Source organism: Oryctolagus cuniculus, chromosome 15 (genome assembly GCF_051225735.1).
Source record: "Oryctolagus cuniculus isolate XC-2025 breed Fujian yellow rabbit chromosome 15, ASM5122573v1, whole genome shotgun sequence".
In the NCBI taxonomy this organism is placed as follows: Eukaryota; Metazoa; Chordata; class Mammalia; order Lagomorpha; family Leporidae; genus Oryctolagus; species Oryctolagus cuniculus.
This window is the reverse complement of record NC_142881.1, coordinates 60265977-60291571: the sequence shown is the minus strand read 5'-3', so window position 1 is coordinate 60291571 and position 25595 is coordinate 60265977. Positions and strand designations below refer to the sequence as shown.

The window sequence follows — 25595 nt, the reverse complement described above, 5'->3', positions numbered from 1 at the left end:
TGGTCTCTGACAGTTCCTGGAATGAGCCAAGCATCTTCCTGTGATTAATAACAACCATAAGCAAAAACTCATCTTACACTCATTAACCACTTTACAGTGCTGTTGTTAAAAGGATGAAAATCTGCTAGGCATGTTGATATTACAAACGTGTTTTTATACTGACACATATATCCATCATATAATATGGAGTAAGAAAACTGGTTCATTTTAAGGGAGAACTGACATCACAGTATCAAGTGTTCTGTTCTTTATGATCATTTGGGGTATTAGCAAAGGGTCACAGTTTCGTACCTAAAGGTCAAATAAGACTTTGTTTAGACTTTTACTTAGGTAACTCACAGAATTTGATATTAATGGAAGGTTTTTAAAAATGTTATATCTTTAAATGTTTACCACTGCTAGATATTTAAGATAATGATATTTAACAAGATAGACTTCTAACTAGTCATCTTGTTAAAACTAATAGTAATAATTTTATAGGTTTTTAAAACTGTCTGCAAAGACAGTTCCCTTTCTGAAATCAAAGGGATTGTTATTTATAATTTGAACCTTTTCAAATGTTATAATAATTGCATTATTTGTATAGTTAGATTAATTCCTGCTGTCTTATTTCTTTATACTGCATGTTAGTGATTTTTATACCTCCCTCTGACAATTTATGAATGGATTGCATAAGCAGTTCAAAAAGATAAATTCTCTATCATTTGAAAAATTTTCCATATAAAATGCACATTTTTGTGAGAACATCAAAATAAAAATATTTTAAAAACCTTTTATAATAGTTCTCTAAAATGAAATAAGACTAAATGCTATTTCCTGAAAGTTTTATTTGTGTACATGTATTCACATAGTGGGTCATAATACAAAAGAAAATTTTTTAAGTTCTTGGTCACTGCTCAAAGTTTGAAAACACAAATGTTAGAATTATGTAAATCTTTTCCCCCAAACAGAGCATCATATATGACCATACTTAGTGTCTACGGGTACCCCACCTCCTCCCACAAGTTTATAAGACTATGGAATTTATTTTAATTACAAAATTAATTACTAAACTTTACAGGAAATTTGACTAATTGTGTTGCTCACCATGGCCTTGTGTATTGGACAGATTGGTTCCGGTTTCACATATCTTCTTTGTCGATTACGTCGTTTAGTAATTCTTTCATAGTAGGTCTGTGGGTAGTAAACTTTCTGAGTCTTGGAAGTGTTGGCAAATGGCTTTTTCCTACTTTGGTTGAGAATAAAAATCTAGGTTCTCTTTAACAAGGATTTCCTTTAGGGTAGGGGAGCAATAGAAGGGAGCCAGGGACAATTGAAATTTGGGGTTGATAGTGGAAGACTTTACCTACGTTATTTAGAATTTTTATTTAAATATATATTCACTATTTTAATGCTACTTAATCATATTTACATTTTCAGTGTTTAAAAATTTTAAAGGAATGTACTTAAATCCTCAATGCCTCACTCACACATAAAAAGGACACTTACGTGTAAGGGAGAGCTGGGATCAATTCTAAATCTTCTGGGGCTAGGACTTCGCCCGAATTTGCACCCATTGAAATACATACTCCAGGAACAGCCGAAAGAGAATGAGGCTCCACAAGTCTCAGGATCGATTCCTTGGCAAGTACAGGTACGACTGTGAGACAGGAATTGCAAAGGAGTAAGACAAGGCCTCACACAAAACATTTCAGGTACAAATGGTTAGTGAATGGCTTAACATTTATCTAAATTACAGCATTGATGACATCCTTTGGGATCCCACATCTCTAATCTGAGTGCCTGGGTTCAAGTCTGAGTTCTGCTTTGGAAGCAGCTGCTTTTTTCTTTTCTTTTTTTTTTTTTCTTTTGACAAGCAGAGTGGACAGTGAGAGAGAGAGACAGAGAGAAAGGTCTTCCTTTGCCGTTGGTTCACCCTCTAAAGGCCACCGTGGCCAGCGCACTGCGCTGATCCAAAGGCAGGAGCCAGGTGCTTCTCCTGGTCTCCCATGGGGTGCAGGGCCCAAGCACCTGGGCCATCCTCCACTGCACTCCTGGTCCATAGCAGAGAGCTGGCCTGGAAGAGGGGCAACCGGGACAGAATCCGGCGCCCCGACCAGGACTAGAACTCAGTGTGCTGGTGCCGCTAGGTGGAGGATTAGCCAGTTGAGTCGCGGCGCCGGCCGGAAGCAGCTTCTTACTGCTGTGTATAATGCAGGGCAGAAAGATGTGAGCCACCTGGGAAACCAGCTTATAGCTCGAGGGTCCTGGTTGCAGGCCTGGCTGTTGTGGGCATTTATATTCCAATCTCTACTGGAAAATAACACATCTTAACTATTTCTCTCTCAAAGAAAATAAAAGTAAGTCAATAAAAATGTTAAGCCACGAACAAACATAGATGCCATATTTTGTTGGGGCAAAGCATGGCAAAATTGCCACCTGCAGTGCCTACATCCCATTTGGGCACCTGTTCAAGCCCTGACTACTTCACTTCTGACTGAGCTCTTTGCTATGGCCTGGGAAAGGGGGGGGGGGGTGTCTCTGGCAACTGAAATGTATTGAGTATATTAGAAGAGGAGTTACCATCAACTTCATGACATTGTACCTTCATGGCCAATCCACTGCAACTAGGATTTGTTGATCATTATAATGGTATTATATAAGAAAATATCCTGATTTTCAAGGTTAACTACAGTTTAAAGTATTATTTAAAAGGCATAATACATGTGTCTGGCTCTCAAGTGGACCAATCTATAATAATAGTGTGTGTGTGTAATGTAAAATACATTTGTTTGGCTATATAACTATATTTGTCCTTAAAAGTCAATGAAGTGTCAGTGCCCCTTGTCCTGGCTGTTCTTCCCACAGGTGAAACCTTGACTGAATTTCTGAACCTGACTTTAGCCTTGTTCAACCATGGTTGTTGTGGGTATTTAGGGAGTGAACCATCTTTCTCTATTTCAGTGGGTCTATATGTCTCTCATGTCCTCTCAAAAAGAAAAAGATAGTCTCAACAGATAAATAATTCAAATTCCAGAGATGAGTCAGATATAAATACACAATTGTTTTTATACAATCAGGTCACAATTTCAAGTCTAAGCCAAAAGAAAGGCAAACATATTACATGTTTCAGATATTTATGTTTTAAACAAGTACTAAAAGAAAGCATAGGGAAGTAAAAAGACAGCTTAATAAAGTGTTTGCAAATCATATCACAAAATATCTAGAAAAAATATGAAGAGTAATCCTTTTAAAAGAATCATTCACAATAATTAATTGATCGGTCTTGCCCAAGAAAGAGGAATCGCAAATGGCTCAACCATATGAAAAAAGTATTCACGAGAGTCAAATTGACACTAATCCAGTTCACTACTTAATGGTCAAAAATTCAAATTCTCCATTGTGGTCACTGGCAAGACTACAGGGAAACTGTCACAATGCAAAGAGGAAATGCAAAATGGTCACTCGCCAGGGACAGACCTTTGCTTTATGTGAAAGCCCCCCTCCCCTTTTAAGATGTATTTATTTATTTGAAAGTCAGAGTTACACAGAGAGGAGAGGCAGAGAAAGAGGTCTTCCAGCTGATGGTTCACTCCCCAGATGGTGCAATGACCAGAGCTGTGCCAATCTGAAGCCAGGAGCCAGGAGCTTCCTCCGGGTCTCACACATGGGTGCAGGGGCCCAAGGACCTGGGTCATCCTCTACTGCATTCCCAGGCCATAGCAGAGAGCTGGATTGGAAGTGGAGCAGCTGGGTCTCAAACCAGCACCCATATGGGATGCTGGTGCTTCAGGTCAGGGCATTAACCCACTGCGCCACAGCACCGGCCCCCAAAAAATGCTTTCTAAGTGTTAACCCACTGCGCCACTATGCTAGCCCCAAAAGTCCTTTTCCTGCAGACTGTAGGAATGGGTGGCTTCAGCTACCAGAGCAAGAAGCAATGAAACGAGAATATTTTAACATAGCCCTAACTTACAAGGAAGCCGCCACCTAAAATCCTTTCTCTCATGGAAATGCCTTAGTACGTGGTTAATTAACAATTTACCATCAATAACAGAGATCTGAAAAGTAAAGCAGTACAAAAGAAATGTGATTACTTTTCATTGAGTGTACATCTTCGGTCTGTGGGATGGCCGTTGTATGACCTGAGGTTCTCTGTGAGCTCCGAGTACAGTCTGTCAGCCATGGGCAGGGGAATGCCTTCCCAGATCATAATGAGCACCACGATCACAGCTGTGGAACAGTGGTGGCCTGGACGCTTCCGCACCAAACACAGAACTTTCTCCTCTTCACTGCTTCTTCTCAAAACCTGCAAAATCAGAATGCATTCATCTCTGAAATGCGACTTCCTACATTCAAACATAAAGTATGTTCTCAAGGGGGTGAAACTCAGAGGGCAACAGAACCTTCCCACTAGCTGCTTCCATTAGAGTCAACACGGGGGGAAAAATGAGCAGAACAGAGATCTGTTTTATATGCAAAAAACAGGCTGTGTTGTATGTCAGTGTTATAGTTTGCACAAATGACAACAGAGAATCCGGTGGAAACCTTAATGCACTGTTCTACTCTTCCATAAATGATAAGAGTAGCTAGATAAAAGGAACCATGAAATCACATTAAATACAAAATTGAGGTGTGACTGGCCAATATCCCATATTTAGGTGCCTAGGTTTGAATATATGAGTTGTTCCAGCTTCCAGCTAATGTGCACCCGTGAAGACAGGCCGCAGGACATGGGAGACCTGGATTGGGTTTCTAGCTTCTGCCTTACCACAACTAGTCTTGAAGGCATTTAGGCAATGAATGAATCCTCTTACTCTTTCAACTTAATTAAAAAAAAAAAGAAAATTAAATCAAGGGGAATGATTAATAATACTAAATAATAATAAAATAATACTGCTTTTATTTATTACAAAGGCAAAGAGATAGAGACAGAGTGCTTCATGTGCTAGCTCTCTCCAAGTGCTCTTTTTTTTTTTTTTTTTAAGATTTATTCATTTATTTGAAAGTTAGAGTTACACAGAGAGAGAAGGAGAAGCAGAGAGAGAGAGAGGTCTTCCATCCGCTGATTATTCCTCAGTTGGCCGCAACGGCCAGAGCTATCCCGACCTGAAGCCAGGAGCCAGGAGCTTCACCTGGGTCTCCCACATGGGTGCAGGGCCCAAGGACTTGGGCCATCCCCCACTGTCCTCTCAGGCCATAGCAGAAAGCTGGATGGGAAGCCAGCACTGCAGACCAGTGGCTTTAGCCATTATACCATAGTGCCCGGTCCCCCAAAGGAATGGAAGAGCTCAATCTTGCTCTGCTTTCAAAAAAACCAAGGGAATATGCAAACACATGAGAGTAATAAAATATGCATAATAATAGCCATTTAGCAATGTGTTAATGGGGGTGTAAAATAATACAACTGGAATAGGAAATGAGAGCTGGCCTGCAATGGGGATTCCAAGATGCTCTACTGCTGATTGATCTCCATGGTAACGTGCCTGGAAAGTAGCAGAGGACGACACAACTGCTTGGGCCCCTGCACCCATGAGTGACCTGGAGGAAGCTCCTGGCTCCCGGCTTCAGTTTGAATCAGCCCTGACCATTGTAGCCATTTGAGCCTGAGCAGATAGATATTTCTCTGTTGATCCTTCTCTCTCTGTAACCCAAATGGCCACAATGAAACCAGGAGCCAGGAGCTTCCTCCAGGTCTCCTACATAGGTGTGAGCCCAAGCACTTGGTCCATCTACTGCTGCTTTTAAGAAGTGGAGTAAAAGGGACTCAACCTGGCACCCAAATGGGATAATGGCGGTGTCATGTCTTAGCTTTGCCAAAACACTGGCCATAATAAATAAATATTTTTAAAACTGCATATTAAAAATAAAATGAAAATTTTTCAAAATTATGAATAGGATCAGATCAATCCATTAGTACCTTTTCTTAATAGTTAACCAGGGTAAATAAAACAAAGCTGCTAAGTTACCTGCAAAGTTATGCTCATGGCAGCACTATAAACAATACTCAAGACCAAGAAACAAAACCATAGGTCCAACAAATTATGTATAGATCAAAAAAATGGAGCAAAAATGTACAATGGAATGTAATTTACCCTGCAAAGAAAGGAAACTCTATCACATCTAGAGCAGGGATGAATCCAAATGACATTAAACAAAATGGGATGGGCCACTGTAATCTCTACTGTAGTAAGTATAACAGATTTAAAGAACAAAAAGCAGAATGGTGATTACCAGAAGCTGGGAAAGAAAAAGGAGTTGCTTTTTAATGGGTATAGAGTGTGCTCAGGGTTGGCACACTGGTATATAAGGTAAAGCAGCCACCTGAAATACTGGCATCCCATATGGGTGCCAGTTCAAGTCCCAGCTTCTCTACTTCCGATCCAGCTCTCTGCTATAGCCTGGGAAAACAGAAGATGGCCCAAGTCCTTGGGCCCCTGCACCTGTGTTGTGTGGCAGACCTGGAATAAGCTACTGTCTCCTGGTTTTGGATTGGCTCAGCTCTGGCCAATTGGGGAATACCTCCCTCTCTGCCTCTCCTTCTCTCTCTGTGTAACTCTTTCAAATAAATAAATTTTTAAAAAAATTTAAAAAAAGGAAAGAACTAGGAGATGAACTTCTCTGTCTCTTTGAACTCTACATTCAAATGAAGATATCAAAAACAAAATTCTGGAAAAATGTAGAGAAACTGAAACTAAAGAACATTGTGCCAATGTAAAAAGGATGAAGGATGGAAGGCAGAAGTGGTTTTTTAGGAAGCAGCTTGTAACTGGAAGGGAACCAGAGGAATGATCCTGAGGTGCTATTAATATTGGATGCTGTGTAACCAAGTCTGCTTATTATGTAAAAACTTTATGACATTAAAAAATCTGGAGTCTTCTGTGGATAGGTTAGGTTAATAAAAGGTTTACCTTAATCTAAAACACATAAAGCAGAAATTGCTTCGTTACTTTCTGGCTCAGGACTTTGTGGCAAGCTTCTTAATTTTCCATAGTTGCTGAGTTAGGATCTGAGAAATGTGAGAAACCATTCTGTGTGTTTGCTTTACTGCTGCATAGTTGGCTTCCAGGGACAGAACTCGGCACATAGGAGGCTCACATCAAATATTTGTTGAATGAATGGTCAAAAACCACAAAAACCCAGTGTGGTTGCATTTTATGAAAATTCCAAATACTACAATTTACACTTAATTAATAAGATGAAATGTGACATTTCAGAAACAGATTTAAAATGTTCCATACATCATAAAATAAAAACTTTTTCTCATGAATCACATAAGTACTGCTTTATAAATTGCTGATGCGGATGGTTAATGCTGTATGCAAGTGCTCACAAATGGTGTCCACAACCACTGTGCTGTAATTTTTAAATATTTATTCTAGAGACACAAAGATGATGGAGGGAGCTCCTTTCCTCTGGTTCATTACTCAAATACCCACAACGGTCTGCAGCAAGGACAGGACCAAGCCAGCAGCTGAAATTGCAGTCCAGATCTCCCCTATGAGTGACAAGGACCAAACCACCAGATCCACGAACTGTTGCCTTTCAGGAAGTGCATTCCCAGGAGCTGTGATTAGGGACTCAAACCGAGACACTTCAACATGGCACAGGGGCACCCATGCCTGCCCCTCAGGTAGTCATGCTTATCCTTTCTTATTAAACTTCTTACAGTATTTCAGTTACTGGGCTGAAGTATGACCCAAACTGAATGATGCTGAAAGGAAAGATGTTTTCGGCCGGCGCCGCGGCTCACTAGGCTAATCCTCCGCCTTGCGGCCCCCGGCACACCAGGTTCTAGTCCCGTTCGGGGCACCGGATTCTGTCCCGGTTGCCCCTCTTCCAGGCCAGCTCTCTGCTGTGGCCAGGGAGTGAAGTGGAGGATGGCCCAGGTGCTTGGGCCCTGCACCCCATGGGAGACCAGGAAAAGCACCTGGATCCTGGCTCCTGCCATCGGATCAGCGCGGTGCGCCGGCTGCAGCGGCGGCCATTGGAGGGTGAACCAACGGCAAAAGGAAGACCTTTCTCTCTGTCTCTCTTTCTCACTCTCACTGTCCACTCTGTCTGTCAAAAAAATAAAAGATCTTACTACATCCCTTGAAGCTAATTAAAGAAAGAAAGAAAGAACGAAAGAAAGAAAGAAAGAAGAAAGAGAGATGTTTTCAATGAAAGGCCTTTGAAAATAGAGTATCATTGAGATATAATTGGCACATCACTTGATTTTAGTATATTCACAGTTACATTAGTATGACCAAAACATATTATTAGAAATACTCATCCCCCTAAAGGAATCCCCACATTAGCAGGCTCCAAACTGGAGACCATGAAAATTTCTACAATTTCACAGGCCATGTTAACCACTAGTCTACTTTCTACCTGTATAGGACTTTTTGCCTACTTCATTCACATACCATAATGTTTATATATTCTGTAGTATTTATTAGTCCTTCATTCTTCTAAATATTAAATAACATTCCAATGCAGTTACTTTAGGTAACTGAATGTGCAGTATTTTATAGTGATTTTGATGTTCAATTCCTTGATCACAAATGATATTGAGCAATTGTTTCCTGGTTATTTTTTTCTTTTTAAGTTTTATTTAATAAATATAAATTATTACAGTTTATGGATTACAATGACTTTTTGCCCCCCCCCCCTCCTGGTTTATTTTTAGTTAGCATTGTCAATATATTCAATTGACTTGGGAGGTTTTGTTTTTGTTCTGTGTGAAAGATTCTTATCAGATATATGATTTGTAAATAATTTCTCCCACCAAAGGTGCAGGGGCTCAAGGACTTGGGCCATCTTCTTACTGCTTTCCCAGAGGATAGCAGAGAGCTGGATCAGAAGTGGAGCAGCTGGGACTTGAACAGGTGCCCACATGGGTTGCCGGTACTGCAGGCGGTGGCTTTATCTGCTATACCACTGTGCCAACCCCTCTTTCATAATAATCTCATGAGCACAAAACTTTAATACTGCTGGCATGCAATTTATCTTTTCGCAACTATTTTTACATTTCATATTTGGACATTTATGTTGCCTAGTATCATTTACTATCATGAAATTGTATTGGAATTCTAGATAAAAAATAAATTGTGCGGGTCGGCACTGTGGCACAGCAGGTAAAGCATCCACTTTCAGTGCCAGTATCCCATATAGGTACCAGTTCGAGCCACAGCTCTCTGCTATGGTCCAAGCCCTTGGTCCCCTGCCACCCACGTGGGTGACCAGTTTGGATCCTGGCTCCTCTACTTCTGATTGAGCTCTCTGCTATGGCATAGGAAAGCAGGAAAAGATGGTTCAAGGACATGGGCCCCTGTTATGACGGAGTTCCAGAAGAAGCTCCTGGCTCCTAACTTTGGATCTGCCAAGCTCCAGCAATTTGGAGAGTGAAGCAGCCAATGGAAGACCTCTCTCTCTCTCTACCTCTGCTTAAATAAATAAATAGACTGGGGTCAGTGATGTGTAGTCGTTCAAGCTGCCACCTGCAGATCTGACCGACACCTAATGTACCTGGGAAAGTGGAACAAAATGGCCCAAATGCTAGGACCCTTGTACCCATTGGGAAACCTCCCCATTTCTGTTACTCTGTCTCTCAAATAAATAAATCTTAAAAAAAATTGACTGAGTATCTATATACTTAGTCTTGTGCCAATAACTAAACTGTTTCAATTACTTAACCATGAAAATTACATTAAATTTGTAAAGGGTTAATCCTCCAAAGAACTTCACAGAACTTACAAGATCAAAAATACTTTTATGATCATAACAATGAAAGAAAGGAAAAAAAAAAAAAAACAGAACTTGACTTTATAATCCAAAGTGAATAGAAGATCAAACATATTCATACAAAACTCTTAGGGTGTCACTGAGTTTCATATCCAGTTTTACTCCTAACTCCAGCTACATGCCAGTTTTAACCCTCAGACACAGCAGTGATGGCTCAAGTAATTGTTTTCCTGCTGCCTACATGGGATTGAGTAGTTGGCGATGCACTATTGCTTTCTTGGGCGCATTAGCATGGAGAAAGATTGGAAGTCAAGCAGGCAGGATTTGTACCAATGCCCATATTGGTTACACTTAGTAGCTTAAATTGCTATATCACATTGCCAGATTTATTTATTTATTTTAATGGCAGAGATACTGATAGAGAGAAAGAGGGCCGGCGCCATGGCTCACTTGGCTAATTCCCCGTCTGCGGCACCAGAATCCCATACGGGCTCCAGGTTCTAGTCCTGGTTGCTCCTCTTCCAGTCCAGCTCTCTGCTGTGGCCTGAGAAGGCAGTGGAGGATGGCCCAAGTGCTTGGCCGCCTGCACCCATGTGGGAGACCAGGAGGAAGCACCTGGCTCCTGGCTTTAGATCGGCGCAGTGTGCCCGCTGCAGCGGCCACTTGGGGGTGAACCAACGGAAGGAAGACCTTTCTCTCTGTCTCTCTCTCTCTCTCTGTCTCTAACTCTACCTGTCTAATATACAAATAAAAAATCTTTAAAAAAAAAAAAGATTTTTTATTTGTATATTAGACAGGTAGAGTTAGAGACAGAGAGAGAGAGAGACAGAGAGTGAGCAAGAACTGGTTCAGTCACCAAATGACCGCAACAGACGGAACTGAGCTAATCCAAAGCCAGGACCAAGGAGTTTGTTCTGAGTCTCCTGCAGCACCAGCATCCCATGAGTGCCAGTTTGAGTCCTGGCTGTTCCTCTTCCTATCCAGCTCCCTGCTAATTCAGCTGGGAAAACAGCAGCAGATGGTGCAAATGCACGGGTCCCTGCACTGACGAGGGAGACTCAGATGAAGCTCCAGGCTCCTGGCTCCTGGCTTTGGTCTAGCTTGCCATTGCAGCCATTGCGAGAGTGAATCAGCAGATGGTAGGTCTGTGTCTCCCTCTCTGTCTAATTCTGCCTACCAAATATTTCAATTTCTTTCCATTTGTATTAATTTGATAACCGGAACATTAAAAAAGTCATCTTCCATTACACAAACATAGGCACCAAAGAAGAAGCCAAGTGCACTAGCTTTTTTTAGGTCACAATAGTAACATCCAAGGAGTGATCTGATGTGCTGTGTAGTAAAAAGTGAGGCCTGAAGTTCTGGCATCTCACATGGGTGCAGGTCGGGTTCAAGCTGCTCCACTTATCCAGCTCCCTGCTAGGATGCTTGGGAAAAACAGAATATGGCCCAAGTAGCTGGGCCTCTGCCACTGATGTGGGAGACCTGGAAGAAGCTTCTGGCTCCTGGCTTCAGCCTTGCCCAGCCCTGGCCATTTGGGGAAGGAACCAGCAGATAGAAGATCTCTTTCTCTTTACTTTTCTCTCTGTATCTCTGCCTTTCAATTTAAAAAAAAAAAAAAAAAAAAAAAAAGTATATGGAACAGAATTTTACACCACTAACAAATGTCAGCATATGGAGATACAGAATGCAAGTTTAAAAGTAAATTTAGGAGGCCGGCATCAGCATCCCATACGGGCACCGGTTCAAGATTCAGCTGCTCCACTTCAGATCCAGCTCTCTGCTCTGGCCTGGGAAAGCAGTGGAAGATGGTCCAAGCCCTTGGGCCCCTGCAAGAGCATGGGAAGACCCAGAAGAAGCTCCTGGCTCCTGACATGGGATCAGCGCAGCTGCAGCCATTGTAGTCAAATCGGGAGTGAACCATCAGATGGTAGACCTCTCTCTCTTCCTCTCCTCTCTCTTTCAAATAAATAAGTCTTAAAAAAAAGTAAATTTCAAACTACGTATTCCATCAGTTGAATGCTTATTAAATTCCTTAGTTCTAATATTTAAACTCTACCTGAACTTCTATGGACTTAATTCTAATATTCTAGGATCCCCATGTCTTAGAAAAGTTAATAAAAACCACCATAATACTATTTTAATATACCAAAATTATTCAGTTCCCTAATTTGGTTTTATTTAAGCTCCATTTTTTCACTCAAAATAAATTTACTGAGTGCTGACTATATGGTGAACATTGATTTCTCTAATATACATAATCACTAATGAAACCTACTTTTTTTCTTAGACATACAATACTAATATTTGGTTTTATCAAGATGTAATATTGAATTGCTGTTAACAGTTGTAAAAATTTTCATTAAACTACTCAGCAGGAGTATGTTATTTCATTCCTTATCTCTGCAGTATTTTTGTATTTGTGAAAAGAACCAGAAATGCATTACTATATGCTGAGATGGTCTATTCAATCTGAAAAGAAATATTGCACAAGAGGAAATAAGAAAGCAATTTTGCTGTTATGTGTTTCATGGAAAATGCTAAACAATTACAGTCAGCCCTCCATATCGACAGGTTCCCAAGCAGAGAACTGAACAAACCACAGATGGAAACTATTTGACAAAAAAGAATTTCAAGCGGGAAGAAGGGAAAAGAGTCCTGAAGTGGGATCTTTCAGAATTCAGGTCTTCTTAAGTATGGATTTCTTTAACCTGAGAATAGTTTGCATTTATCAATCTTTTACTGAGTAAAGCATATTATTTAATACTTTCCTATTATATACATCAGGAACAAGTCTCAACTAAGATTTCTAAGAGTAAATTTACTAAGAGTAAGTTTTAGTGCAAAACCATCACCACCAGCATATCGAGATAAGCAAAAGAGCGTGCTTACTGATTAGTTTTCAGGCCCTGGGCTAGGACTGGGAAATCCAAGAGTTATGATCTAATCGCATGGACATGAAGAAATAAATAAAATAGGCTCTCCAATTAGGTTTTCCATTGGATTATAATTCTTTGACTCAATAGTAGCTTTTTTAAAAAATTGGCAATTTGTGATAAAATCTGCAGATATATTTTTCAGTTTATAATAGTTTTACCACTGAGATTTTTTAAAATGTAGTCAACTTCTTTTTTTATAGATATCTTTAGCGGTATTGTACCTAAATTAGAAAACTCTTGCCCACTTCTAGTTTATAAATAAGTCTGCTACTAGTACCAACATGAATTCAGGCTGTTGTATTTTTTCACACCATACTATACATGTCTTCCATTGTCAACTCATTTCACGGCTCCAGATGGCTGTTTGGACTTCAGCCATTAAATTCATGTTTCATAAATGTTGAGTAAAAGGAGACGATGGAAGCAAGAGAATAGACTATGGGACTATAGCAGGAAGATTCTGCAAAAGGCGAGAGTAATCTGTGGTCAAAATAAGGTTTACATGTCGGGAGTCATGGAATGGCAAGGGCCACAAGGCTTCTAGTATGCTGGAGTATTTTAAATCATTTTGTAGCGGGTGGCAACATTGAAAAGTTCTGCATGTGAAAAATTCATTGATATGTACACTGAAGATTTGTGCATGTTGTTGTATTTAAGAAAACTAAGGCCTTCAGGTACCGGTGCTGTGGTAAAGCCACCGCCTGCAGTGCCAGCATCCCATATGGGTGCCGGGTCGAGAACCACTGCTCCATAGCTCTCTGCTATGGCCTGGGAAAGCATCTGTGTGGGAGGCCCAGAGGAAGTTCCTGGCACCTGGATTTGGCCTTCTAAGATCTCACAGATCATTTACACTTTAGAGGGAACTGCACTCAAAATACATGGAGTCAAGAAAGCAATTAATGTCCAATGTCCAGTGCTGGAGCTCCCAGGGCTGCGGCCTGTACTGTGGGTTAGTGGGTTAAGCCACTGCATGAGACACTGGCATCCCATGATTGGTGAAAATAGTGACCAAACAGCGAGGAAGAAGATGCTTTCCTCATTTACATAAATACATAAACATTCTAAAGGTGTAAGATAACCAATCAAATCCAGAACCCAGGTAAAGGCAGAAAGCATGTGGGAGTGGCTGTTTTTCTAACTCTCTAACTCTGTAATTCAAATAAATAAAAATTAGTCTTATATATTTGAAAGGCAGAGTTAGAGACAGAGAGAGACATCTTCTATCTGCTGGTTCACTCCCCAGTTTGCCTCAACATCCAGGGCTAGTCCAGGCCAAACCAGGAGTCAAGCGCTTCTTCTAAGTCTCCCCTATGAGTGCAGGGTCCTAAGCGCTTGTGCCATCCTCCACTCCTTTCCCAGGTGCTTTAGAAAGGAGCAGCCAGGTGATGAACCAGTACCCATATGGGATGCTGGCATCACAGGCAGCGGCTTTACACACTACAGCAACAACAGGAGGAATCTCAAAAGATTCTATGTTGGAGAACTGTAAATAAGGGCTAGTATTGTGGTGCAGCTGGTTACACCACTGGCCTGGACGCCAGGATCCTATGAGTGCCAGTTTGAGTCCTGGCTGCTCTACTTCAGATCCAGCGCCTTGCTAATGCACCTGGGAAAAGCAGCAGAAGAAGGTCCAAGTGCTTGGACCTTGTCTGGCATGCGAGAGACCAGATGGAGCTCCAGGCTGCAGTCCTCGCTCTGGTCCAGCCCTGACTATTGTGGCCGTCTGGGGAGTGAACCAGCGGATGTTTTTCAAATGAATACGTCTTTAAAAAAATTGTACATCACTGTGTCTGTGTATCTTTGCAGACATGAGTATCCTTTTGAAATGATATAATGGGCAACGAACTTCCTAAAGAAGCTGAATCAGTTCTGACTTGTTAGTAATCATGGATTTTTGAAAAATATCAAATTAGTGATACGAAAGGTTTTATAAAAGTTGTAGACCCGGTTTTTCCTTCAATATGAACTGATAAAAGGCATTAATTCAGTAACATTTGTAAAAGCTACCGAATGATAAAGACATTAAATATTCACACGTCTGGTGAAAATGGTGACCAGAGAAGAAGAACACCCTTTCATCATTTACATAAATACATAAACATTCTAAAGGTGTAATCCAGAACCCAGGTTAAGGCAGAAAGCATCTTCTTGTGGGAGTGGCTGTTTTTCTAATCTACATTTTCCTTGGAGGAAAAAAAAAGTTTTTACATATGGCATAAATGCATTTTGAGAAAATACGTAAATACAAAACACTTACCCATTTAGCAACTGGACAGCCACGAGAGCTTTTCCCTTCTTTTCCTGTGTACACTACTTCTTCTATCCTTACTGCCTTTCCTTTTTGTCCATACCTGAGTAAAAAACACAGTGGAGGGAATGTACTAATTAATTGCAATCTATTCTTGAAGTTGCCAGTTTCTAATCTCTAAATTTGCATATGACATAGGTGTACAAAAGTTCAAACATCAAACACGCCTCATGAATTACTTTTGTTAGAAATTTGCTTTTGTGTGGCAGATATTTTTATTTGTCGGCTAGCTCTGCTTCTTTACCCTTAAAGCTTGCTCTAATCATGGGCTGGCTCTAAAACAAGCAAAGGGAATTAGGGCTATTCGGTGTGGAAGGCGGTCATTGGAACTATTTCTCCCAGTATACAGCAAGAGAAAAATAAATATTCCTGAATTGATCAAAGACCATTAGCTTTGCTTGCTGAGTGCCTCGCAGAGTGACAACTCATGTGATGAGTGACTCAGGAGAGACGCCTGGACACTCATACTCCTCAACGTTTCTCCGTGCACATCCTGCAGGTTCTCAGAGATAATGTCTTTGCATTGAGTCAGGTCCACAATACAGAATGATTTTAACAGGGAAGCATATTTCCTCACCTATTCTCCATGATTTCCCTGACAGCAGCAACACTGGGTCCTGCCCCAAGGTGTGTATAATATGGGCCTTTGTCTTTTTGTGTACCTCGATCTGTGGAAGGAATAAGATTATTAGACCCAAAGCTTTACAGCATTTCAGAGGGGCAAGGAGAAGCTAGTCTTGCTTTTTCTTTTTTCCCCTTTCACTTCAGAACCAGGAATCTCGACAAGGTCTTGGTATGCTTTGATAATTAAAGTCAAGGACTTAGGCCCTGGAATTGGTCTTGTTAATGTTCCTTTCTTCCTCAAAGAATCAGAGAAAAAAATTAGTTTAAGATCTTAGCTTTATATATTCTCTCATCTCCTATGTGAAAAAAAAATTATTTAATAAGTGTAAAATTAAAAGTTCTTCAAGAGCAATAAATCTTCCAATCTTGGCCTCAGAATCCTATTCAAATTGAGTCTAGTAATTTAACTGCAAAGAATTTATCCTATTGTATACCTCCACAATTGTTTATGGATTATGCGCTGTAAGAATATTTCTTATTATAATTACCAAAAGAAAAGAGAAAAACAGAAAGTAACATCTTTAACATCTGTCGGTAAGTCATACGTTAAATGAAATATGGGATGTTTATATAGCAGAATAAGTCAATTAAGACAATGATATTTACAAACATTTAAAAAAAAGGTATGATTTCATTAAGTTAAAAAGTGCATTCTGAGAAAAATGGAACAAAATTAAAATCAGAGACAATGTTAATTCATATAGGGAATGAGACTATGAAAAGATGTTTGCATCCTATTTCTGGACCATTTGAATCACTTTGAAAAAGAATTATATATTTCTTAGAAAACAGTATTTTTAACTTGACTTCTTAAAATGTGTGAGTATAATGATCTAGGGAACTCAGTATAGCTACACCAGTCTTCATTTTGAATGGATGTCAAATACAAGGAAAAATTACTACTGCAGCATCTTTAAGCAAGATACACTCAGTAGAGGTAAACTTATATTTGGTGCTCTAAACTAGTGGTTCTCAGCCAGGGGAAAGCTTTAGCAATAAATGAAGATGGTTTTGGTTGGCATTACTGAGCAGGTATATGTATACTATTCCTGTTGGCATTTAGTGGGTAGAGGCAAGTGACACTGCTAAATACCCAGATACACAAAGGACAACCCCCCGCCCCCACAACAAAGAACAAGTAGGTCTACAACGACAACAGTGCTAAGCTGAGCATTCTCAGGAATGCTGGCCCTACTTGGGATGATTTCTGGGTGCTGTTTGCTTTTTTTATTTATGTTTTTATGATAACTTCTCTACACATGGTAGAAGCCATGAATTTGAGTGCTTAAACAGTCACAGATACACTGAAAGTATTCTGGCTATTTTTGCTTCCTACATACTTAGACTTTGTATAAACAATCTTAAAACTACACGATTAGAATCATGCACATAGCAGAAACTCTAGCTCAAGGATATAAACTTCAATGGCACTCATTTTTGAAGCAGAAGTCTTTTTCCCCCCTTTTGTAATGATACTCAGAAAAGAGTTCCAAATATTATAACTCAGATTTTTAAAGCAAGAGAAGTATAAGCTCTGGAATTGAGATTATGTTTAGTCACTTACATGCACTTCTCTGCACCTCAGATTGGTCATTCATAAAATGGCCACCCTTTGCAGATTTGTTGTGTTTTGTGGCCAGCCAAGGGCAGGCCCAGTCCCAGACATAGAGTGAGAATAGGAGCCACTGTCATTATTACACTCTTCTCTCCTTGGGCTAAGAACCTCTCACCGTCTCAATTCAACTCCACTCACAGAACACTGTCACCCTATCCACATGGAGAGATCCTTCTCAGAAGAGCACATCCTTGCCACTAAGCAAGGTGTTTGTCTAGGCTGGGTGTTGAATGAAATTGAAGGATATTATTTATATCAGACAATTAAATGCACTTTAAATAACTAAGAACTAAAAGTCATCGCTTTGCAATTTTTTCCATGGTGGTTGAATAGAAAAAATGAAGATGAAATACTAATCCTTCCAAAAAATCCTGCTTAGTAAGTACTACTGTACCACTTCTTCCTAGTCTTCGTGTTTCGGGATCCTAGTTTAAATGAGACTTTCAATAACTAAACCTAATTCAATGGGTTCAAAACCAGCTTATTTTACAAATTGTCTTATCACAATCACAGAATGGCTGTATGTATAGACTTCAGGCAGCCTACCAAACTTCCATGATACCGTCTATTTTAGTTTCTTGTACTTTAACACAAACATCAGATTTTCTTTCTCATATCTGTGTACTGACCATAGATAAAAACTAAACACTAGGATTCAAATTTAGTTTAAAAATATCGAGCAAACTTCTGACAATCTTCACTCCAGTCAAAAAGTCCTCAGAGCTTTGAACAAACTGATAAAACTATAAGCTTTTAAATGTTCTTTCAGTGATTCCAAAAGCATGAACTGCATAAATACATTCATTAGAAATCAGTATGGGACGCAGCTATTAGCACAAAACTACTTGTTGTAGTGCCAGTTCTTATCCGAGCTGTGAAGCACGTAGAAACCTCTTGTATTTATTTGTTAAGTTTACATCTGTTTCAAGTGCTATCTCACAATAAAAAATAAAAATACAGTTGAAAGGCTTGTGGGTTGAAACTCTTTTTTGAATATGGGAAGAAAATACAAACTCAAATTATAAGGGAATTCATTCTTATGCTATATGTACAATATACAATTTGAGAGCATTTTGCCTTGAGAGAAATGAGCATATTTTCCACTTGAGAAAGTTTACCTTTGTTTGTCCAAATTATGAGCTGAATTTTCCATTTTTCTGAGCAGAATCAATAAAGGTCCAACAGAAAAATGGGTATAAATTACTTAGTCCACCTCAGCTAGAACAGGAATGGGGCAAAAATATCACACAAGAAAAGATGAATCAGAACTTGGTTCTGTGATGACTCGAAACAATTTATGCAGGTGAAAAGAAGACATCTACACAAGTACTTACCAAGACAGTTGCAGGATGGCACTTCTGTATCTTTCGTTGTAGCCACCAGCCTTTTTGTAGATTCCGTGAAGTAGTTCATGGCGTAATCATTGAAGCTCTTCTGGGCACTTTCTCCAGGGGAAGACTGGGATGGTCCAACACTGGCTGAACATACTTCCTCTTCGTTCTTGGGAGAAACCACCGTAATTCCACCTGAACTCACTACATTGACATTCCTGAGAAGGTCTGCTGGGTCTGGTGAGGGTGTCTCCTGAGAGGCACCAGGCAACGCTGGCAGTCTCTGATGGGGGAGTTGCGCTTCGACATCCTGGTGGATGTGTGTTTGGTCATCCCCAGTCATTACATTAGCACACCGCTCAGAGGGCTGGGGCAAAGGATGAGTTTTCTGATTGACATTCACTGCTGCCTGCACCTGAGAATTGGAAGCTCTGTCTGGCAATGCCTGCCCGTTGGATTCCATTTTGACAGGAAATACTGGGAGGGAATCTGATGGTTCAACCTTCATCATTTTTTCCTGGGTTAACTCAGGGTATCTCTCAAATTTTATCTGACTGAGTGGTGGAAATACTTTCTTGTGTTGGATTGAACTGGCTTGAGTCAGTGGTTTCCACATTTTGGTTAAAGGAGGAATTTTCCCCAACAGAGCAGGAAAATCATGAGGAACAAATTGACCAAATCTTTGAAACTTGGATGCTATCCAAATGTCATGTAACTTACGATACTCATATGCCAACTGTTCCTGCTTCTTCTTATCATTTTCCTCACTGCTTGCGACTGTGGGCTTCTTTTTCCTTCGATCTCTCGATGGGGTGGATTTTGTCTTTTTCTGGGTTGGGTTCTTTTGCTTTGCTAATGATGAGCCATGACTACTTTGTACACTTGAAGGTGGCTTCAGTTGTGTTATGCTCTTCTCCTGAACACACTTCTGCTGGACATTATATGCAACAAGGCTTGTTGCAGCATTTTCAACTTTTTTGTCCTCTGGTTTTATATAATTACATTTAATTATTGATGCAAGCTGGGTTAATTGTGTTGCAACGTCTTCCTCAATTTGACTATATGATACATCCTGACAGGATGGATCCTCCTTTGAACTAAGATTTTTGCTGCTTTCCAATAACTGGTTATAATAGCCCACGTTATTATTTCTTGTTGGCAACTGAGGCAAATTTTTGGAACAATCAGCAAGAGTAATTTTACCTTCAGCAACATTTTTATTGGTGTCAATTTTAGATGGATTTGATTTGGGGATAAAAAGAGACACTGAGTTTGCAACTTTTGAATGTTCATGTAACTTTGCAGTAGCTTGGTCAGTAACGGAGCTGATGTGTGATTTGGAAAGGGCATTTTGGCCATTGAATACCACCGGGTTGCTTTGCTGTTCCAAAGATGGACAATGAGGAAGGCTTTGAGGCTCTCCTTCTAAATTTGGGTCTTGTATATCATTTCTTACAGAGTAGAGGATAGCCTTACAGCTGTTTAGCAAACTAGCTGTTCTATGCTCTGTTTCTTCATCCTGCTCTGACTTTGATGGTGAAGAATTCTCTGATGGGGCTTCTGAGAGCTGAGTCAGAGCCTCAATGGCTACCACTTGTTCCAGTGTTAGTCTCCTATCCTTCATTAGAGATAAAAGGCTTCGTTGGACTGGAGAGCCATCTTTTGTTTCTTGACTTGGCATGTTCTCAGGAGTTTTTGGTTGATCACCTTCATTGTGTATACTGGTATGACTAGTTAAGTTGAAGTTTGCAGACTCGGAAGCAGATTTGCAGTTCAGGCCTGGCTTCTGGAAGACGTTACTTCTCCCCTTGAGATGATCACAACTTGCACTAGAAGCAATGGAGCTCATGGCATTGTTGTGGTTTACAGAATCTTTCAGGAATTTATAGGAACTGTTTTCAAAGGCTTTGCCAAATTCTTCAATATTGAATTTTTTAAATGACACATTTGTTTCAGGTGGTATGTAGGGTACATTTTTAATGCCATTTCTTATTGTTTGTGCAAAAGATTTAGGAGGTTTTGTAGTTTTCTTGTCATCTTGGGACTTTTTTGATTTTTCAGCTTCTGACACGCTTGCAACAAGCTCTTCTTTGACTTGATTTGTCAAGTGTGATTTCTTGCTTTGCGTCCAGCTCTCCACCTCGATACCTGTCATGCTTTCTTCATTTTTAGTTACATTTTCAAGGGGATTTGAATTCAATTCCAATCTTTTTTCTTCCCCATGACCACAACTACTGTATTCCATGAATTCTGACTGGGGGCCATTTACTAATTTGTTGCCAATATCTGCCTGCAAAATAAATACAAAATTACTCACAACCTGCTCAAATATATGATTAGTTACTGTAGAAACTTCATGATTGAGAGTAACTAAATGCGAAACCCCTGGAAAAAAGCTAAAAGGATATTATTTTTGGGCTTACGTGTCCAGAAGTCATAAAATAACAAACCAGAGTGCATATGCATAAAGAAAGATGAGAACTAGAACTGATCATGATGCCATGACTATTAATACCTTGGAATATTCATTCTTTTTCAAATAAAACAATTAAATATTATTACATTGGTACCATTCAATGGGCAATATCCATCACTTTAGTGTAAACTCTACTGAAGTAGAAAATATATAGAAATGTACAGATTACATATATAGCTGTGTAATTTTCAAAAAATGAACATTTATGTACCAAAATCACAAGCATAAAATTCTCTCTCCAGTCATCCCAAGAGGTAACCTTTGGCTTTTTAAATGTTACAAAACTGATGTCTATTTACTCAACACAGAGATATCCAAGAGAGTGTATCTTCCTGGAGATGGACATTGGAGTTATTTAGTATTCCGTTATTTTAATCACACTGCAATAACACAGTGTTATCTTCTGGTGTACACGCACACAATGAATAGCAAGAAAGGAAGCACTAGGTTGCCGTATGTGTATATTTGGATTTGTTAGATAAAGGAGTCAGACTCAATAGAAGAGTAAGGTTAAAGATAGGAAAAGACAGTGTTACATGCCATGCAACCTTACTAAAAACTTCCAGAAGGAAAAATGCAGCTTTCCCACCAACTAAATGATAAACATTATAAAGCAGAAATGTACTCGTTAATGCAGCACTTCACGTCTAACGTGGAAAGTGAGAAATAAACTGACACTCTCACGGTGAAATCCTGTGCAGCCATCATGCTAAATGTCAATCGTCATTGCATGGCAAGATATCCAGAATCCATGCACAGTGCAGAGGTGAAGTTAGGGAATAATGCAAGGAAACAAACTCTTGATGAGATTTAGCGCCGGTTTTCCTTTAAAGCACACATTTGTCTAGCACTTTAGGAAAGCTGGTAGGAAAAGTCCACAATATTAACAGTAGTTACTGCTGGAAAACAGAAGTAGGGCAAGGGGGAGGGGCCCCAGTTCTTTACTTGAGGCTTTCGTTTTACAGCATGCCTATCCAAGAACACTGAGGTGTCTATGCCATTCGGTTTGTTTTACACGATCTATCAGAAAACACTGGGGAGAGGCCAGCGCTGTAGTGTGGCTGGTGAAGCCCCACACTGTGCCACAGGCATCCTATGACCACTAGCTGGATTCCCAACTGCTTCACTTCTGATACAGCTCCCTGCAAACATGCCTGGGAAAGCAGCAGAAATTGGCCCATGACCTTGGTGCCCAGCCACCTATGCGGGAGGCCTGGATGGAGTTCCAGTCTCCTGGCCATTTCAGGGAGAGAATCAGCTGATGGAAAATCTCTGTCTCTTCCTCTATATATAACTCTGCTTTTTAAATTAATTAAATAATTTATTAACTATTTATTAATTATTAATTAATTAATTTAAAAATAAAGAACATTTAGGAGGGGCACGTTTTATGGCCCTGTAAGATACCTGCATCCAAAATAGGACTGGCAATTTTGTTTCCAATTCAGCTTCCTCCAAATGTACCTGAGAGGGCATCAGATTATGGCCCAAATACTTGGGACCCTGCCAGCCACGTAAGAGTCCTAGAAGGAGTTCCTGGCTCCTGGCCACCACTTGGCTCAGCCCTGGCTGTGTGGGCACTTGGAGAGCAAACTAGCAGATGGAAGAGAAGGCTCAATTTCTTTCTCTCTCTTTGGCTGCCACTCTTTATTTTTATGTCTTTTTTAAAGATTTGCTTATTTATATGAAAGGGAGAATTACAGAGAGGCAGAGAGAGTGAGACAAACAGACAGAGGTCTTCTATCCACTGATTCACTCCCCAGTTGGCTGCCTTGGCCAGAGCTGAGCTGATCCAAATCCAGGAGCTAGCAGCTTCTTCTGGTTCTCCCATATGGATGTAGAGGCCCAAGCACTTGGGCCAAACTCCACTGCTTGCCCAGGCACATTAGTAGAGAACTGGATCGGAAGTGGAGCAGCCAGCGGCTTTACCCACTATGCCACAGTGCCAGCCCCTTATTTCCTTTATTTGTTAGGCAATGTTATGGAGGAGAGAGATCTTCCATCTGCTGCTTAACTCCCCAAATGGCCACAAGAGCCAGGGCTGTGCCAGGGGCCTAAGCATTTGTCCTACATTAGCAATTAGAAAACAAAGATAAAGCTATGGAGATACACACTCTACACAATGCTGGTGTGAGTACAAATGGAGCAGCCCCTATTAAGGTTAATTTGACAATGTTTGTCAGAATTACAATGGTATCTTCCCCTTTGTCAGGTTTATAATTTACCCTTTGAAACTGCAATTTCAATTTTGGGAATTTATGCCTTTTTTCACCTGTTAACTAAGACAGGTCTTCATAGCTTTTGGAAAATATCAAAATGTTCATCATTATAGTACATTAATAATAGTACTTGGATCCATAATGGCATGTAGATTTTTTTTAAATTTCTTTTTAATTTTTTTAAAATTTATTTGACAGTGAGAGAGAGACAGAGGGAAAGGTCTATCTTAGATTGGTTCACTCCCCAAATGTCCGCTATGGCTGGCACTGTGCCAAGAGCCAGTTGCTTCCTCCTGGTTTCCCACGTGGGTGCAGGCGCCCAAGCACATGGGCCATCCTCCACTGCACTCCCAGGCCACAGCAGAGAGCTGGACTGGAAGAGGAGCAACAGGTACTAGAACCTGGTGCCCACATGGGATGCCAGAGCCCCCAGGCAGAGGATTAGCCAAGTGATTCACGGTGCTGGCACTGCCATGTAGCCTTTTTTTTTTTTTTTTTTTTTTTTTTTTTGACAGGCAGAGTTAGAGAATAAGACAGAAAGTTCTTCCTTTTTCAGTTGGTTCACCCCCCAAGTGGCCACTACAGCCAGCGCGTTGTGACCAGCGCACTGTGACAATCCGAAGCCAGGAACCAGGTGCTTCCTCCTGGTCTCCTATGCGGGTGCAGGGCGCAAGGACCTGGGCCATACTCCGCTGCCCTCCCGGGCCACAGCAGAGAGCTGGACTGGAAGAGGAGCAATCGGGACAGAATCCGGCGCCCCAACCGGGACTAGAACCCGGAGTGCCGGTGCCGCAGGAGGAGGATTAGCCTTTTTGTTGTCAACAGGCAAAGATGTTCTGGATATATTATTTTTGTTGTTGTTGTTAAAGGAGGATCTAGATCCAACACATGGAATATTTCTTACTGTACAACATTATGGGAAAATATTATAACTACACATGTATAAGGAAGCCTTAGAGGGATACAATACAATGGGCCAGGAACACTACTTAGCAATGTGAAAACAAAAGGAATTGGGGAATTCTTCAACTGTGCCAAGACAAAGCCAGGAGCCAGCATCCTATATGGATGCCAGTTTGAGTCTTGGAAGCTCCACTTCTAATCCAGCTCTCTGCTATGGCCTGGGAAAGCAGTAGAAGATGGCTAAGTCCTTGGACCCCTGCACCTGTGTGGAACACCTGGAAGCTCCTACCTCCTAGCCTCGCATCGGTGCAGATCTTGCTGTTGCAGCCAAATGGGGAGTGAACTAGCAGATGGAAGACCTCTCTCTCTGTCCTTACCTCTCTGTCTTAACTTTCTTTTTTTTCTTTTATTTTTTTTAAGGGTTATTTATTTTTTTTCTTGAGAGTTACACAGAGAGAGGAGAGGCAGAGAGAAAGAGAGGGGTCTTCCATCCACTGGTTCACTCCCCATTGGCCGTAACAGGTGGAACTGTGCCAATCCGAAGCCAGGAGCCAGGAGGTTCTTTCGGGTCTCCCACGAAAGGTAGAATTACAGAGAGGCAGAGGCAGAGAAAAAAAAGGCAGAGGCAGAGAGAGAGGTCTTCCATCTGCTGATTCACTCCCCAAATGGCTGCAATGGCTGGAGCTGGGCTGATCCAAAACCAGGAGCCAGGAGCTTCTTCTGGGTCTCCCACGTGGGTGCAGGGGCCCAAGGACTTGGGCCATCTTCTACTGCTATCCCAGGCCACACCAGAGAGCTGGATCGGAAGTGGAGTATCCTGGACTAGAACAGGCACCCACATGGGATGTTGGTGCTTCAGGCCAGGGCATTAACCTGCTGTATCACGGCGCTGGCCCTCTGTCTTAACTTTCAAATAAATTATTTGTAATTATAGAATTGTAATATCCAAGAGTATGTCACACAGCCTCTGCCTACAATACTAATTCTCACTGTTATATATGAATGTTAGCCATCACAAAACACACCGAACAACAGAGTAAGGGAAGGGTTTATTGGGGAACACCCAACAGCCTGGAGTGAAGGGGTGGCAAAGGGAAAGAGAGAATAAGAGAAACAGAGAGGAGAGGAGCTAGCAAGGAGAGAAGAGATGAGAAGAGCCAAAGAGAGAGGAGAGAGCAGAGGAACTGAGAGAGAGAGCCGAGATACCAAAGGAGGAGGAGGCTAAAGAGAGGAACCAAGAGAGCACATGTTCAGGAACAGTTAGCCGGAGGGCGGGCAGGGAAACAGGAGCAGTGAATCCCATTAGGATGGGGTGGAGCTTGACCACAGAGGTTGGGCCATGTGGTCACCTGGCTATCACTGAGCCAGTTTCCTAATACTCACTACCCCTGAGAATACAAGAAGTTAACAAAACAATGATTGAATAAGACAATGTCATAAGCCCCCACGAGGAAGGAGATTCTGGCTTTCACAGA

The 25595-nt window shown here is 40.9% G+C and overlaps 1 protein-coding gene across 16 annotated transcripts in view; it reads right to left on the bottom strand.

Moving 5' to 3' along the window:
• The window catches only part of TET1 (tet methylcytosine dioxygenase 1), a 118495-nt gene that overhangs the window by 14535 nt on the left and 78365 nt on the right, over positions 1-25595 (bottom strand). For 7 of the 16 annotated variants that reach the window (XM_089314951.1, XM_008270043.5, XM_089314952.1 and 4 more), the window contains 6 exons: positions 18526-20812; positions 15530-15620; positions 14902-14995; positions 4077-4288; positions 1489-1639; positions 1087-1173 (listed from right to left, as the gene is read on the bottom strand). In XM_089314951.1, the coding sequence (XP_089171077.1) occupies positions 1087-1173; positions 1489-1639; positions 4077-4288; positions 14902-14995; positions 15530-15620; positions 18526-20812 (2922 nt within the window). Of the gene's footprint in view, positions 1-1086; positions 1229-1487; positions 1640-4076; positions 4289-14901; positions 14996-15529; positions 15621-18309; positions 18410-18525; positions 20813-25595 lie in introns of those variants that run through there. The other 9 variants (XM_089314953.1, XM_017348738.4, XM_070057768.2 and 6 more) reach the window with 5 other exon arrangements.